The sequence below is a fragment of the Tyto alba genome, unplaced genomic scaffold (assembly GCF_018691265.1).
Source record: "Tyto alba isolate M040663 unplaced genomic scaffold, T.alba_DEE_v4.0 Super-Scaffold_14, whole genome shotgun sequence".
NCBI classification, from domain to species: Eukaryota; Metazoa; Chordata; class Aves; order Strigiformes; family Tytonidae; genus Tyto; species Tyto alba.
Window position 1 is genome coordinate 51,785,687 of NW_024881276.1, and position 13,359 is coordinate 51,799,045.

The 13,359-nt window shown below is 38.4% G+C and overlaps 2 protein-coding genes across 2 annotated transcripts in view; one reads left to right on the forward strand and one right to left on the reverse strand.

The window, feature by feature from the left end:
- The first annotated feature begins 203 nt into the window (after positions 1-203).
- CMSS1 (cms1 ribosomal small subunit homolog) overlaps positions 204-13,359 on the forward strand; it is a 250,674-nt gene continuing 237,518 nt past the window's right edge. Inside the window, exon 1 of the mRNA XM_042788453.1 lies at positions 204-320. Coding sequence (XP_042644387.1) covers positions 260-320 — 61 coding nt within the window. The 5' untranslated portion in view covers positions 204-259. The remainder of the gene's footprint in view (positions 321-13,359) is intronic.
- FILIP1L (filamin A interacting protein 1 like) overlaps positions 5,867-13,359 on the reverse strand; it is a 209,928-nt gene continuing 202,435 nt past the window's right edge. Inside the window, exon 8 of the mRNA XM_042788446.1 lies at positions 5,867-6,070. Coding sequence (XP_042644380.1) covers positions 5,882-6,070 — 189 coding nt within the window. The 3' untranslated portion in view covers positions 5,867-5,881. The remainder of the gene's footprint in view (positions 6,071-13,359) is intronic.

Below are 13,359 nucleotides of genomic sequence, written 5' to 3' on the forward strand. Positions count from 1 at the left end.
CAACAAAAAAAAAAAGCCAACACTCCCTCCCCCGATGCATTTTGAACACCTACTGTTATTACTTAGGGAACAATTTTGTAAAACGTCCCAGAGGCAGCCCGTTCCCCCGGGGAGCGGGGGGGGTGCGGCCGCACACCCCTCCGGCCCCGCCCGGCTGCCGGTCGGGCGGTACCAGTGCGCAGGCGCGGCCCCGGGGGCGGGGCCAGGCGGGGCCCTGCCCTCCCCGCGTGGCGGCGGCAGTGGGACCAGCAGCACCAGCATGGGGGACACGCTGGAGGAGCTGTGGTGGGAGACTCCGTCCGGGGCAGGCAGCAGTCCAGGTACTCGTCTCCTGGAGCTCGCTCTTCACGCTGCTCTTGAAACAGTCACCCTGAGGGCCAGCCTCCTCCTCCCCGGCCCTCCTTCTTCCTTTTCTTTTTTTTCCACCACCCCCCCCCCGCCCCCCCCTCTTTTCTTTCCACTTCCCCCCGCCCTCTCCCGCCGGCTCCTCGCCTTTCCCCTCACCGCTTTTGATTTATTTCTCTTGGTTTCCCTCTCTCACTCGTTTTTTTTTCGTCCTGTGTCTGCTTTCTCCTGCTTGCTACCGATGGCGGTTTTGCTCGTAAACAAAATCTCCGCAGCCAGGTGAGGTCTAATCTCCGACCCTTCAGACCCGGGATAGTTAAGAGGGTGAAGCGGCAAAGGAAAATACTAGTACTTAAATAACAACAGGAACCCACTGAACAAAAATACGTTTAAGTGAAGTCTCAAAAACGGGGCGGAGAGTGTGGGGCGGAGAGAGGAGGAAAACCGCTTGCTTTGAGTTCAGAGCTCAGCTGTCTCCTACATTCATTTAGTTTATAAGCTGTGTTTTCTTCCAAACCGAGTTTCTTTAATGCAAGGATGTTGCATAATGTGTGTTGATTATCATTACTGACGTGAAGTTACTTGAAGTTCTGAAAGGCCTTGGAAGCATTAAATCCACAGTAGAGCCTTTGGAGGGAAAAATATCTGTGATATTTGAAAAGCATCACCCATGTACTCACTGGGGTGTCTCACGTCACCCTTGCCGTGTGTTACTGTAAAGGAGCAGGAGTTGAACAGCTTTTCTCCAGCCATTGCTCTTTGGAGTATGCTGCTATGGCTGATTTGTCTCTTTTCCTGATGATTATAATATCTGGTTCCTATACTTGGCTTTTTTTCAGTGTGCCTTATAAAGCACTTTACAGCCTGTGGTTGCATCTGTAAAGCTGAGATTTAATGTGGAAATTTAGGTAGATCTAGGCAACTAAAATGACTTTCAGACTTTATAGTCCCCTGTTTTATTGATGTTTTTAAAATTATTTTTATTATTATTTTTTTTAATACAGTATTGGTAAGAGTTAGAAGTTATTGGGAGATATATGCATCTCTGGGAAAACTCCAAGTCTTCCAGTGTCTTGATAATGGTTGCTTACTTCTGTGAAAAGGTACTTGGACAATAGTTTGAGAGGGAGCAATACAAAAATTGTAGGCATGTAATAAAGAGGGATCACAAACCCTAATGAGGCTCCTGAGCATTCCATTTTTAATTTTAGGCTCATGTAATTTCCTTCAGTGATTCCAGTTCTCATGGTAAATGTTCCTCTCTAAGAATTTTTCATTGAGGAATTGTAAATATCTTAAGAACCTACCTACCCATTTGGCCAACCAGAGGTTTCATTTGGGGTGGGTGGTAAGCTGATTTTTATAATGTTGGCAGCTTTCCTTTAGAAACTGGATACAAAGTGGAACTTGGGTGATAAACTTCTGACATGATGGATAAGCCGTCTGACTTTGAGATGAGACTGTGAGTTGCAACTCTTCCAGTTAAGTAAAACTACTTAGGATTTTTGCAGTTGCATTGTTGAGCTACTAAAATAATTCAGGTGGGAATTAACCTCTGGAGGTGTCCAATCCAGCCCTGTGCTGAAAGCACTACATGCGCTTTACTCCAATAACATTCTCTGAATGTGTTGGAAGTAATGATTACAGGTGAGTGTTGTGCGAACCAGGTACTCTGCTGTCCATATCCCACTTCCTTAAACTTCTTGGCAGGTTCCTTATGTGGAACTTGTTGTTATATTAAGTTTACACAAGCCATCAGTAAAGTAAGAAGAACATCTGTTACTTTTATTTTGTGTAGCTATTTTTCATGTACAACATGTAAAATCAAAGCTCGATTTGTATCACATCTTATGGATACTGTGAAATGCTGTAAAATCATTTGGCATGAAATAAGAAGTCAGGGTTTACAGTGTACAATGTAAGCAGTAATACAAGAAAATAGTTGCCCATTAGAGAGCACTTTTGACAGGCTTGATCAAGTTTATTTCTGTGAAACAGTTTTGTTAAAAAAAAATGTTTACTATTCAACTTCATTAGCTGGCCTATTTAAAAAAAGCATCTGTCTCACAACTGTAGGTGCCAAGCAGAAGAATTAGAAATGTACTTTTAAAATACTGATCGTTTGCCAAGTCCTTTAAGACTAGCTCTAGAATAAGTCCTGACCAATGGGATAATCTTCCTAATAACTCAGCGCTCAAGTGTCTTAGATTTTAGCAACTTGTTGTTAGAAGAGGCTACTTTTAAGATGAAGTGTATGAAAGATGATCAGACTCACTTAAAGGGTATAAAACCACAGAAGATATATCCTAGTATGTGGATATATAAATAATTCTTATTTTGCTTTTGACCATGTAATTGGAAATTATTATTTTAGAATTCATATTAAAGAATAAAGTTTTCAAGTGGGTTATTTTCACTTTGAGACATGAATGTTTACCCTGCTGCAGGTGGTTTATAGATAAAACAAAAAAACAACACAAAACCCAACAAAAAAAAACAAAACAAAACAACCACAAAACAAAAAAGAAAACAAAACAACAAAAAAACCCACCAAACCCTAAAGGGATTAGCCATATATTTACCTTGTCACATGACGCAAACTAAAGAATCTTGCCCAAAAACTTCTTCAGCAAATCTTTAACTTTGAGAGGAGATTTGTGGAGAGAGTGGTTAGGGATTATTGTCTATTTATCAGTGTTACTTAGTGTTAACACATCCCAAGTCATTTAACTGCAGGGCTTCCTTCCCTCCCTTTTTCCAGTTCATGTCACAACTATGTCCAGTCTTAAATATGATATTTATATTGCATTCAGAATTATACGGGAGAGGATAAGGAATACTGAGGAGTTTGTTTAGTACTGGTGAAAAACACCAACTTTTTCCTCTTTTTTTCCATGAACAGAAAGAGCACTCCTCACAGTGCCATAAATGTCCGTATCTTGCCTGTACCCAGCGTGCCACATCTCCCAAGCATTTTGAGGGAGAGGGATGGGCTTCTATTTTTCAGAACTTCTTCCAGTTTCCTCCTTTTATGTTACAACTCCTTGTCTTTCATTCTCTATGCTTTGTCTCCCTTAATCGCGTAAGAATGTAGTATTGCCGTTTGTCAGTTTGTTTAGATCCTTAAGTAACAGCCTATGTGGGCCATGTCCCTCATAGGTAGAAATGGATTGTGTCATCCCAAGACAGGAACAAAAGACAGGGCAACTATTCTATGTCAGCAGTACAAATAGGTGAGAGGTATAATACGGTACCATGGAGGATGATTTGACAGTATTTGTGGGGTCCTTTATGGGCTCTAAAGTCCACTATTCTGCTATTGCAGAAATTAATTTCTTTTGCCAGAGTTTTTCTTTTCTTTCTGTAGACTGGCAATAAAGGGTGTCAAATAACATCAGTTTGTAATACGTGATTTGTAACTACTGAGAAGCAGGCTGTTTATTGTAGCTCATTCAGTGGCAGTTTTGTTGCTTGATTGGAGCTGAGATCTGTTGGTGGACCTGTGTATGGAGAGGTTAGTATCTGTTTCTTTTTTTTTTTTTTTATTTCCTCTTTCTTATCCATGAATTACTGTCCCTTCTGATGAAACTTGTTCTTGTACAGAAGATCTCACTGATAAGCATGTCAAGTTGACAGCTGCTTTTTGAAATTTGTGTTTCTTTGCATTTATGTACACTCATTCTGCAAGTTGCAGAACATATAATGGTGTGCTTCTGTGAACTATATTTGAATCTGAGTGTATATGACATGGAGCTTTGGAACTTTATAGTTACCTGCAGATTTAGTGAATAAAATTTGAAGCGTTTTCTTTTTAGTATGGAAGAGTCATTCTTTAATTTCTGCATTTTGACAGAAGTGTGTCTTGTAGGACACAAGCTGAAATAATTTTTCAGTAGGCTGATCTTTTAAAACTTTTTTTCCCAAGTACTCCTAGAGAATTTCTTGTGGAGCCTTTGAGGGAGGCATAGGTTTCTGTTGTGGGTTTGCAAAAACAGTCATGCAGCAGTGCTAATGTGTTGTACTGCCACAGTGGCAAAGTTTTAGCTGCGAAAAGGGAAAAAATGGTGTAACTGAATGCACCAAAATCTCTCCTTGCTTCAGCAAAATGGTTGCGATTCTGGTTATGGCACTGTGATCACCACCAGCTTTTGCTTTATTTGGATATTAGGATTTGGCAGTTCTTAAAGAAAGGCCTATGTGAAAGGAGTTTTCCCACAAATTATCAGTTGAGCCATTTAGACTGATGGAATGCACTCTGTTAGGGGAAGAAGAATGAGGGAGACATTAATACCAGGGAAACAAATTAACTTTTATGTTCTAAAACAGTAACTCATGTTAGTTGGTATTACAGGATTCCTGTGGGGGGTTCCTTGCAGTAACAGTATCTTGTTAGTTTCAAGTTTCTAAAGTGGAACAGTGAGAAATTTTCTTGTCAGAACAACAATTGCCATTTTTCAGAAAATTGAATACAATGAACCTGCAGTTTGTTCTGATGGTTTGTTTTGTTTTTTTTTTTTTGTTTTTTTTTTATTGGCTGAAAGGAAACTTTGAGAGAATTTTAAGTCTTATAGAGAAAATATACTGTAAGAAAAGCAAAAAGGCAAATTCTCTCATGGATGAACTACAACTACTTGTGCAAAGAGTTAGTTTGGTTAAAAAGAGAACTTCACAAAGAGTTATGAATGCAGTTACCTATTCTGCTTTAATGTGAGCTGGTGAAAGGAAGGGGAAAATTGTGGATGAATGCAAGAACAAAATTGCGCTTCTGTGTAAGTCACAACTTACTGTTAAGCTTGACACAAATTTTGATCAGTTTCAAAATACTGTTTAAGTGAACTGAAATCTAAATACCACAGTCCAAATAAAATGATGAAAGTTTATACAGCTAATACAAACACTATCCATCTCAATTCTTGAATCTAGTTTCCTAAGATAGCATCTGCATGAATGTGAGTAGGGATAGTCACACTAGTTAACTCATTGAGAAGAGAATTGTTTGTCTTCAAATCATGCTTTTAAAATGATACTTGCATTTCTTTAAGTTCTATACGTTATAAAGAGCACATTTCTCCATACTTCTCTTCATCTGACTTTACTACTGAACATAAGATATCTATACTGAAACACTTCTTGACTAGACCAACTTTGAAAACAAAATGGCATCTCCTTTAAGCCCTCTTCATTTTCTTGACCATACTTTTTTACATATCTACTGAGGCAACATTAGTACTGTTATTTGTGGAACATGTCAAAGCTGAATTTATAGTAGAAGCTTATTTGTGTCTCATTGTGCTTCTCCACTGTGAGGGCCAGATTTTGGATTTACACCAGAAAAATGGGAGCAGGGCTTGGTCCCTGCAGACATACAGTTACCTTTGGCTCCTAAGAATTTGGCTGTGTCTTGATGTCCTGTGATTGGTGACCATTGACGTGCTGGCCATGTGGATGGTTTCAGATTTTTCCCCAATGGAAACAACTACTGTTGAGATTCAGATTGCTTAAATCCATTTTAATGTCATAGATCATAGAAAATTATTTACCTTCTCCCTCCGCTTTGAAGGCAGGTTTTAGACACAGTCCTTATAATGTGTAGCTTTCCAGAACTGCTGTCTTGGAGTGGTTTGTTGAGTTGTCCGGCAGGAATTTTGACAGGTAGTTTGGTTGTGCGCGTAGGCTTTGGTTTGGGGATCCGAGTTGGAACTGAACGACGGAACGCATCAGTAATCTTGAAATAAACCAAGAAAATAAGTCACGCGTTAGGAAGGAGAGATGGATTGTATATTTAGCTTATTGGTGTCTTTTCCACTTCATGAAACTAAACGCATAGTTATTAGAACTGTTTGTCTGAACTTCCTTTCTCTCCTTGGCAATGAGAGTGTAGCTTTGTATTTAATTTATCTGCTTGATTGATAAGTTGGTGAATATCAAAGAATGTGGATGAATTGAAATCCAGAGTGTAAATAGGAGGGGTTTCCTGCCAGCCCTCTGACTAGGGCAGCAGCCCTAGGGACTGAGTGATGCAGTGCAAAGGCTGTGAACTGTGTGACTTCTCTGGGTGAATAATCAGAGGACTTCCATGTACAGAAGCAAGTCTTGATTCAGTCCTGAGTAGCAGGCAGTACCTAGCTCATACTTTACTGTGAGAGATCATTATTTGACAGTGACCCACTGTATGCAAAATGAATGTATTTGTAAGAGAGAGCTCTGACCAGAATCCATCATAGTCTCCTTTATTTACAAAGAGGTAACTAGACAAAAATAAAAAAGTTAAAATGAGCACTGAAAAGGGGTGAAGACCTGTAAAAGCAACGAGATTGTTTGAAAGGTACCATATCTGAAACTAGGGTTAAGCGTGCACTATCTGTCATAAGGGCTTTTAACATCACATGCCTTTTTATATACCTTTTATAGGTGAGCAACAGAGTAAAAGAAGTTCACCAAGGTTTTTTTAAAAAAACATGAAAAGGAAATGATGTTCAAATGAAGACAATAGAAAACAGCATCGAAACTTTGATGAATTAAGTATGAATAAGAATGAGCTAAATCCAAAGAATTTTTGAGAAACAACTACCTAATGGCTGTGTCTGCCTGGAATAAGTATTTATTTTTTAAAAAATGTATTGGAATTCAAAAACTTACCATTTGGCTTAGATAATCGTATATGATAGTTCTCAAAAGGATAAAGCTGAGCCAACATCAGATCATTGCATGTGCTCAGTATGGAGGAATTTGGGGAAAGTTTGCACATTACAGACACGCCTAATGGATCATGAGGAAGGAAAAAAGATCAACCTGGACTAACTGAAGTTTGAGAACAAAGAGATAGAAAGAATAGTAATGATCTCCCAGAACAATATGATGTTTTTACAAGAGTTCTGAAGGAGATGATTTTTAAAATGGCTGAATCCTAATTAGTGATGTGTAATCTGCTACTGGAATTGCAGGTGATGCTAAAGGCATGTGATGCCACTTTTAGAGTAAAGCACAGATTTATAAGTACAGCTGCTGAACTGATCAAACGGTAGAAATGACAATAAGAAATAGCATGTTCACCCACATGGTTAGTAATTTTGCAATGGGTAAAACATCCACACTTCTTGTGGAGGATAATATTCAAGTATGTGTTAGTCAGATATTGTTGTATAGGTTATATGGTATCAGACTGTCTAATAATGCCTTAGGCAGTATCTGTGAATGTTGCTAGTCATTGGAACTGCTAAATTGACAATAGTGTTGAATTGTTGGAATGCTACACAATCTGGATCTACCTCTGGAACAATCCTGAGGCATAGCTTGGAAGTTAGTCCAGAGGAGGGTTCATTTGGAGTAGATAGTTTGTATCTGGCTAGGCTGTTTTGGAGGCTCAGGAAGTTTCTGGTAGTTTGGTTTAACTCATGTCTTGGTGTCTGAGGGACAGATGTAGGTGCCTTTAACTTACTATTATAGATGTGACCATATTACATTATGATTTTTTTAAAAAAACGTTATAGTGGTCTATAAAAAAGAGTCTTGGGAGAGCAAAGTTTCTGTGGAAAAAGAATGAAAATTCTCACAGTTGAAAAGTGGCAAGTGGATAGGAAGTAGAACACTTAGCCAGTTTTCATAGTATAGTGGAGATACCATCTGAGTCTCACAGGCACCTGTGATATTGAACATATTCATAAACTGAATGGGAAGAGAGTTAGTACTGAAATGACATTTGCATATGGTATAAAAGAGGGAGGGTATTAGGAGCAAGAGCATGGTGTTGAGTAAATGAGGTGACAAAAATGTGTTTCAGTTCAGTGTTAACAAATGAAAAATAATATATGTTGGGAAAACTAGTTCACACAGTAGTAAATACGACATCCGTTGTCACTCAGAACACTGATCCTGGAGTCACTGTAAATGGTCCTCATTGCTCAGCAGCTGGCAATTGCTAAACAGGTAAGAAACAGGAGGATTAGTAATTACTAGAAAAAGTAAAGAAGAAAACAAAGCCCATCATTTTTTAGTGTATACATCCAAACCATGCCTACATTGTGAATATTTTGCTGAGTTTTGTCCAAACAGCTCAGAACAGGCTATGGCAAAATGCAGACAAAGGTGGCAAAGATGATCAGTTGTGGAATGGCTTCTGCCTGAAGATGGACAACATATGCCAAACCATTTCAAGTTTGGAAAATAGATTGTGGAGAGAAAAAAGGAAGAGAAGAAATTGAGCATTATGGTGAATAGGGGAATCCTCTTTAATAGCATGCTTGAGAGGGGATCCATTGAAGGCAGGTTAAAGACAAGTAAAAAGTATTTTCCCTTATCAACGAGCTACAGAATTCATTGGGACAGGCAGGTTTTGAGGTGATGATATAAATTGGTTTGGAGAGACTTTAGACTGATTTTTGGCATCCATCAGGAACTGCTTAACACAAAGACATGATGTAGATTTCAGCTGTGGATAGCTGTAGTGCGCTAGAGGCTGGCTTTATTACTCTGTTTGCTTCGTACTTGACTTTTTTTTCACGAGCATTTACTGCTGGCCACTATTAAAGATGAGATACATAGATCCTGGGCCTGAATATGTATAATGCATTTCATGGTTTTATGTTCAAAATCGGAAATTTTCAGTTTGTAGGGGTTTTTTTAGTACACAGAGGAAGAGTTTGGCTTTGAAAGTGAGAAGGAAAAAGGTGTTTTTCTTTGCTCTGTCTTCCTTGAAGATTTTACCTCTAGGTGGCAGCAAAGTTTTTCTACTGTGCTGCAGTCCAGTATTTTCACTAAAACTGGGCTGAAATGTTAAATGCTGAATAAAAAAAATAAACATGCATTTTCATGGTAGTCTTAAATTTTAGAACTCATTGTTAGTATGCAAGGGAAAAACAAACAAACAAACAAAACAACAATAAACCAACTCCAAACCAGAAAGCATTTTGCTTCATTTACCAAAGGCACCGTGTTAAGAAAGAAGGGGTTGATGTTGGAAGGGATAATTGTTTTACTGCTGTATGGCTTTCCTTGAGTACTGAGTTGAACAGTTTGCCTTCTGGCTATGTGGTGTGGCCTGGTAGATGAGGCACAGTATTCAGAATGAAATATTTGGGTGGGCTATTCTTAGCAGTGCTATTGTCTAATGTAAATGTAGATATTCTTTAAAACATGCCTCAATTTCCTAACGCTAAAAAGAATTAGATTAGCCACCGTTTGTTAAACATATTGAGATGAATAGATAAAAATATTTATGTAAAGACTTGCATGCTAAAGTGCAATTGTATCTCTAAGAAGGAGTTGTGGTTTGTGGTTTTTATTTTTGAGAAGTGTTCCAGTTGGATATTCCATAGGGTACATAGTGGTTGGAGGATTCTGTCTGTATTTGATTGAACAGCAGTGTTAGTACTTCAAGAAGGTATCTGTAGGCCCAGATTTTTAGATGTTTTGTGCATCTAACTGCTGTTCAAGCTCTACAATCTTATTAAATCAGTGGGAAATTAGCTGTGAAAATACCACTGTGCTCTGGCTTATAGTTTGTGCCACCTTCCAGCTCATTAAAACCACTATTTACAATATGGCCTTCTGAACTGTCAGATTTTGTTTCAAGCAAAAATTTTTTGGCGATTCAAACTGATGTTTCTTTTTGCAGTTCTGAATGGCAGTATTGAATACATCTAAATTATTATCACTTAGTGCTGAGAGTTGCATTACAACTGATGACTTTGTCAAGGTTTGGTCTGCTTACAGTGTTTGTATTGCTTTCTTTTGTGTGTGTTACATTTGCTTGTAGCCACAATAACTGAATTGATGCAACTCCTGGCATAAGCTTAAACTTGAGGATAACAGCTGTATTTATTACAGGGCTTTTTTCCTATGCAAATAAACTATACCAGTGTTAAGTTTCTGTGCTAGGACAGCTAAACTTGCACTTCAGTGATTGTACCAATCTAGCTGTATAGCTGTAACTTCTGTTGTAGGTAGGGGTTTAACAAACTGTCCATCTAATTATCTTCTTCCTTATTCAGTACTTAAAAATTGCTTTCTTTTTTATGAGTCCTGATACAAATTCTAGAGAGGAAAGGCTGAATAACTTAAATATGAGGAAAATTCTTGTTGACGCTTAACTTGAGTTTAATTACATGTATAGCTAGATCAAACACTAAACTTTGTTTATTTTTTAAAACTTGGTGCTGGACAAAATATGACTCTCAGATATGAGTTGTAAAAAGAACATTTTGGGTCAGTTGACTAGATCAGTGCTTAAGCTGCTGTAAGTTGTACCTGTAAAGAGGGAATGGCATTATGTGGGAATTGTCTGGAATGCATTTGGAAGTAAATGGATATCAAATCCAACATTGGTTTAGTTGTACGTGTACTAAAAATTCATGTGCAATCTTCTCAGTTCCTTCCCTACTACTTAGTATAGAGGCACAGAAGCAGATACATTGGCTATGGCATGCTTGTGTGTTGGGATGTCCATTTTGTTTTTTTGGGCAGACCTGAATGGTGGGCTTTTTCAATTTAATTTTTCACTCTATGTATGGGAAGTCTGTGTGCGCACCAAGAATCTCTTCAAATGTATGCACCCTTTTGACCAATTTGATTGCTCCTTCAAGATGAATGGTTTCCAGTCTCCTTTTTTTTGGCACTCACTTGTATTCTGAAATTGCTGGCTCTGTGGTCATTGTTTCTGTTTAGTTATGGCTCCTTGAGTTCCCAACTGTAGGCTGCTTTTTATATTTGCTATCTTTCCAGGTGATAGAAGAGGAAATAAGATCTGTTTATCCTTCAAAGACCAAGCTGAGCTGCCTTTCATGTTCTGAAGAGTCCTTGTGAGTTCCCATCAGTGCTCTCAAAACACCCAATGAAATGAAATACTACCCAAGAGCTACCTATCTGAGTAGTTGTGCGGTTTTCCTTTAGTTAATGTGTCTAAACGTAGTTAAATAAATATCGTTAAATAATTACTGCAACAGCAAAGACAACCAACCCCAAAGACATTAAACTAGCCACATTTTTGAAATGTGAAGATTATGTGGTGTGTCTGTCTGTAAATATAACAGCATGATATTAATTTAAGGTGTCAGACTTGGAAAATACCAAAGTTTTTGTCAGTAGTGTTTACAGTTGTAGAAATAAGCAGTTAAAGCTAATTTTCAAGGCAAGCAATGATCTAAGAATCAAGAAAGCTGCAGTTTCATAAGGATCTTTTAACTTCCTCAGTTTTAAATTCTGCAGTAGATGTCAATCACCTGTAATAGAAATTGGCAGGAGAAAGGGTGTTAGAGTGCGAACTACTCAGCAGCTGTGTTTGATATTTCATAGTGAATGACAGCAGGTACTTCAGGTATGGGGACAAACACTCCACAGGTGACAATTATGGAATTTTCACATGTGAAAATGGCCCTTCTTAATTTCAGGCAGTCAGCTGTGAAAGCACGCTCTGGAATATTGGGTTATATATTCCATACACACTTTGTTCTATTTCCCACAGGCACAGAGGTGGCTTATCTGTTATTTGTGTGGGCCATCAGGTATTTTATCACAGTACAATGCTTGCTTTCTGGGGAGTGGGCTAAGGCAAATGTGTGTTGGGGGTGGGGTGTCAGTAGTTCTCCTGCCTTTGGTCCTAATTTTTTTTTTTATTTTCCTATGGAAGTATGATGTATGCTTTGCTTCTTGTTTGAGCTGAATTCATTTAAATAGGGGGGGAGCATGCAGTACTTCTGCTGTATGTTTTCTTATTTACCTTTCTACAGTCATTGTAGACCTTGATCTAGGAGAAGTAATTTTAGATAGGTTCTTTCTCACTGCTTAAATTTTTAGTACAAGAAATGGGATCAGCAGAGTACATTATTTTCAACTTTACTGGCGGTATGGTGCTGAAGATCCTTTACACAAAAGTCTACATATCTATATGTGCACAAGCGTGCCTCTTGCCAGACTTGTTTGTTTTTGTATGATTGAATGTAGTCAGAACATAAGCCAGCTCTGCAAGTGAGAATGAGGTAAGATTAAGCGATAAACCTTAATATTCCCTCTGGTTCCAAACAAGACAGCTTTGGCTGAAATTTCTGGTTAGGCCTCCTCAACTGCACAGGGCATTCAGATGTTTCCTTTTCTTTCACTGGGTCCTGGCACCTCTCTTCTAGGAATCCAGTGGGAAAATTCTCAGTTACTCTGCATTTCCTTTTATGCAGCCCACTTGTGTGTATGACTATTGAGATGTGTAAGCAGAAGCATTATAAATAATCCTTATACTTACTAACATGGGTAAGACCTTAGCCAGAGTATTGTCTGGCTTGGGGCACTGCTCTGCAGAGGGAAAATGGTTAGTAATCTGTACAGTTGTAGTACTTGAGCTATTAAGTGGGAGAGAAATTGGGTGTGTTTAATCTGGAGAAAACAAAACTGAGGAAAGACATGATAATTACATTTTATTATGTGGAAGTCTTGTCAAGAAAATAGTTTTTGAAGCCTAGTGGAGGGATAGGAAAGCAAATACTGGAGTACAATTTCAGCAAAGGAAATTTACTTTAGAAATTAACAAGATTCTTAATGGCAAGGATTTTTCAGCCCTGTTACAGATTCCTGCGGTAACTGTGAAATTGTCATTGCAGAAGTTCTTTAGAATAGGATGAACCAGCCATTTGTTTGGAAGGGTTTAAGTCACGTTGTAGTAAGGGAAGAGGAAGTAAAATGTCCTCGGGTCCCTTCTAAGCTCTATTTTCTGTGATTTCTACTCTTCTGCTGATGTTTGGCCTATTACAACACTCTGGATTTCAATAATATGACCTCTTTGATAGAAAATTCTATATCAATGTTAAAAATAATTTCTGTATATGTGACACAGTTCGCATGGATGTATCCAAACGTGTCACCATGGATTTATTTCCTGAACACCAAGTTTAAATCTACTTTCAGGTGGTTGGGAAAAGAGGTGCATGATTGGACAGAGTTGGAGGCAGAGGTTGTATTCCTAATTACTAAAATTCTGTTATACACTGTGCTTTTCTTGGGACATGACTTCACTGGGAAATGTGATAATCT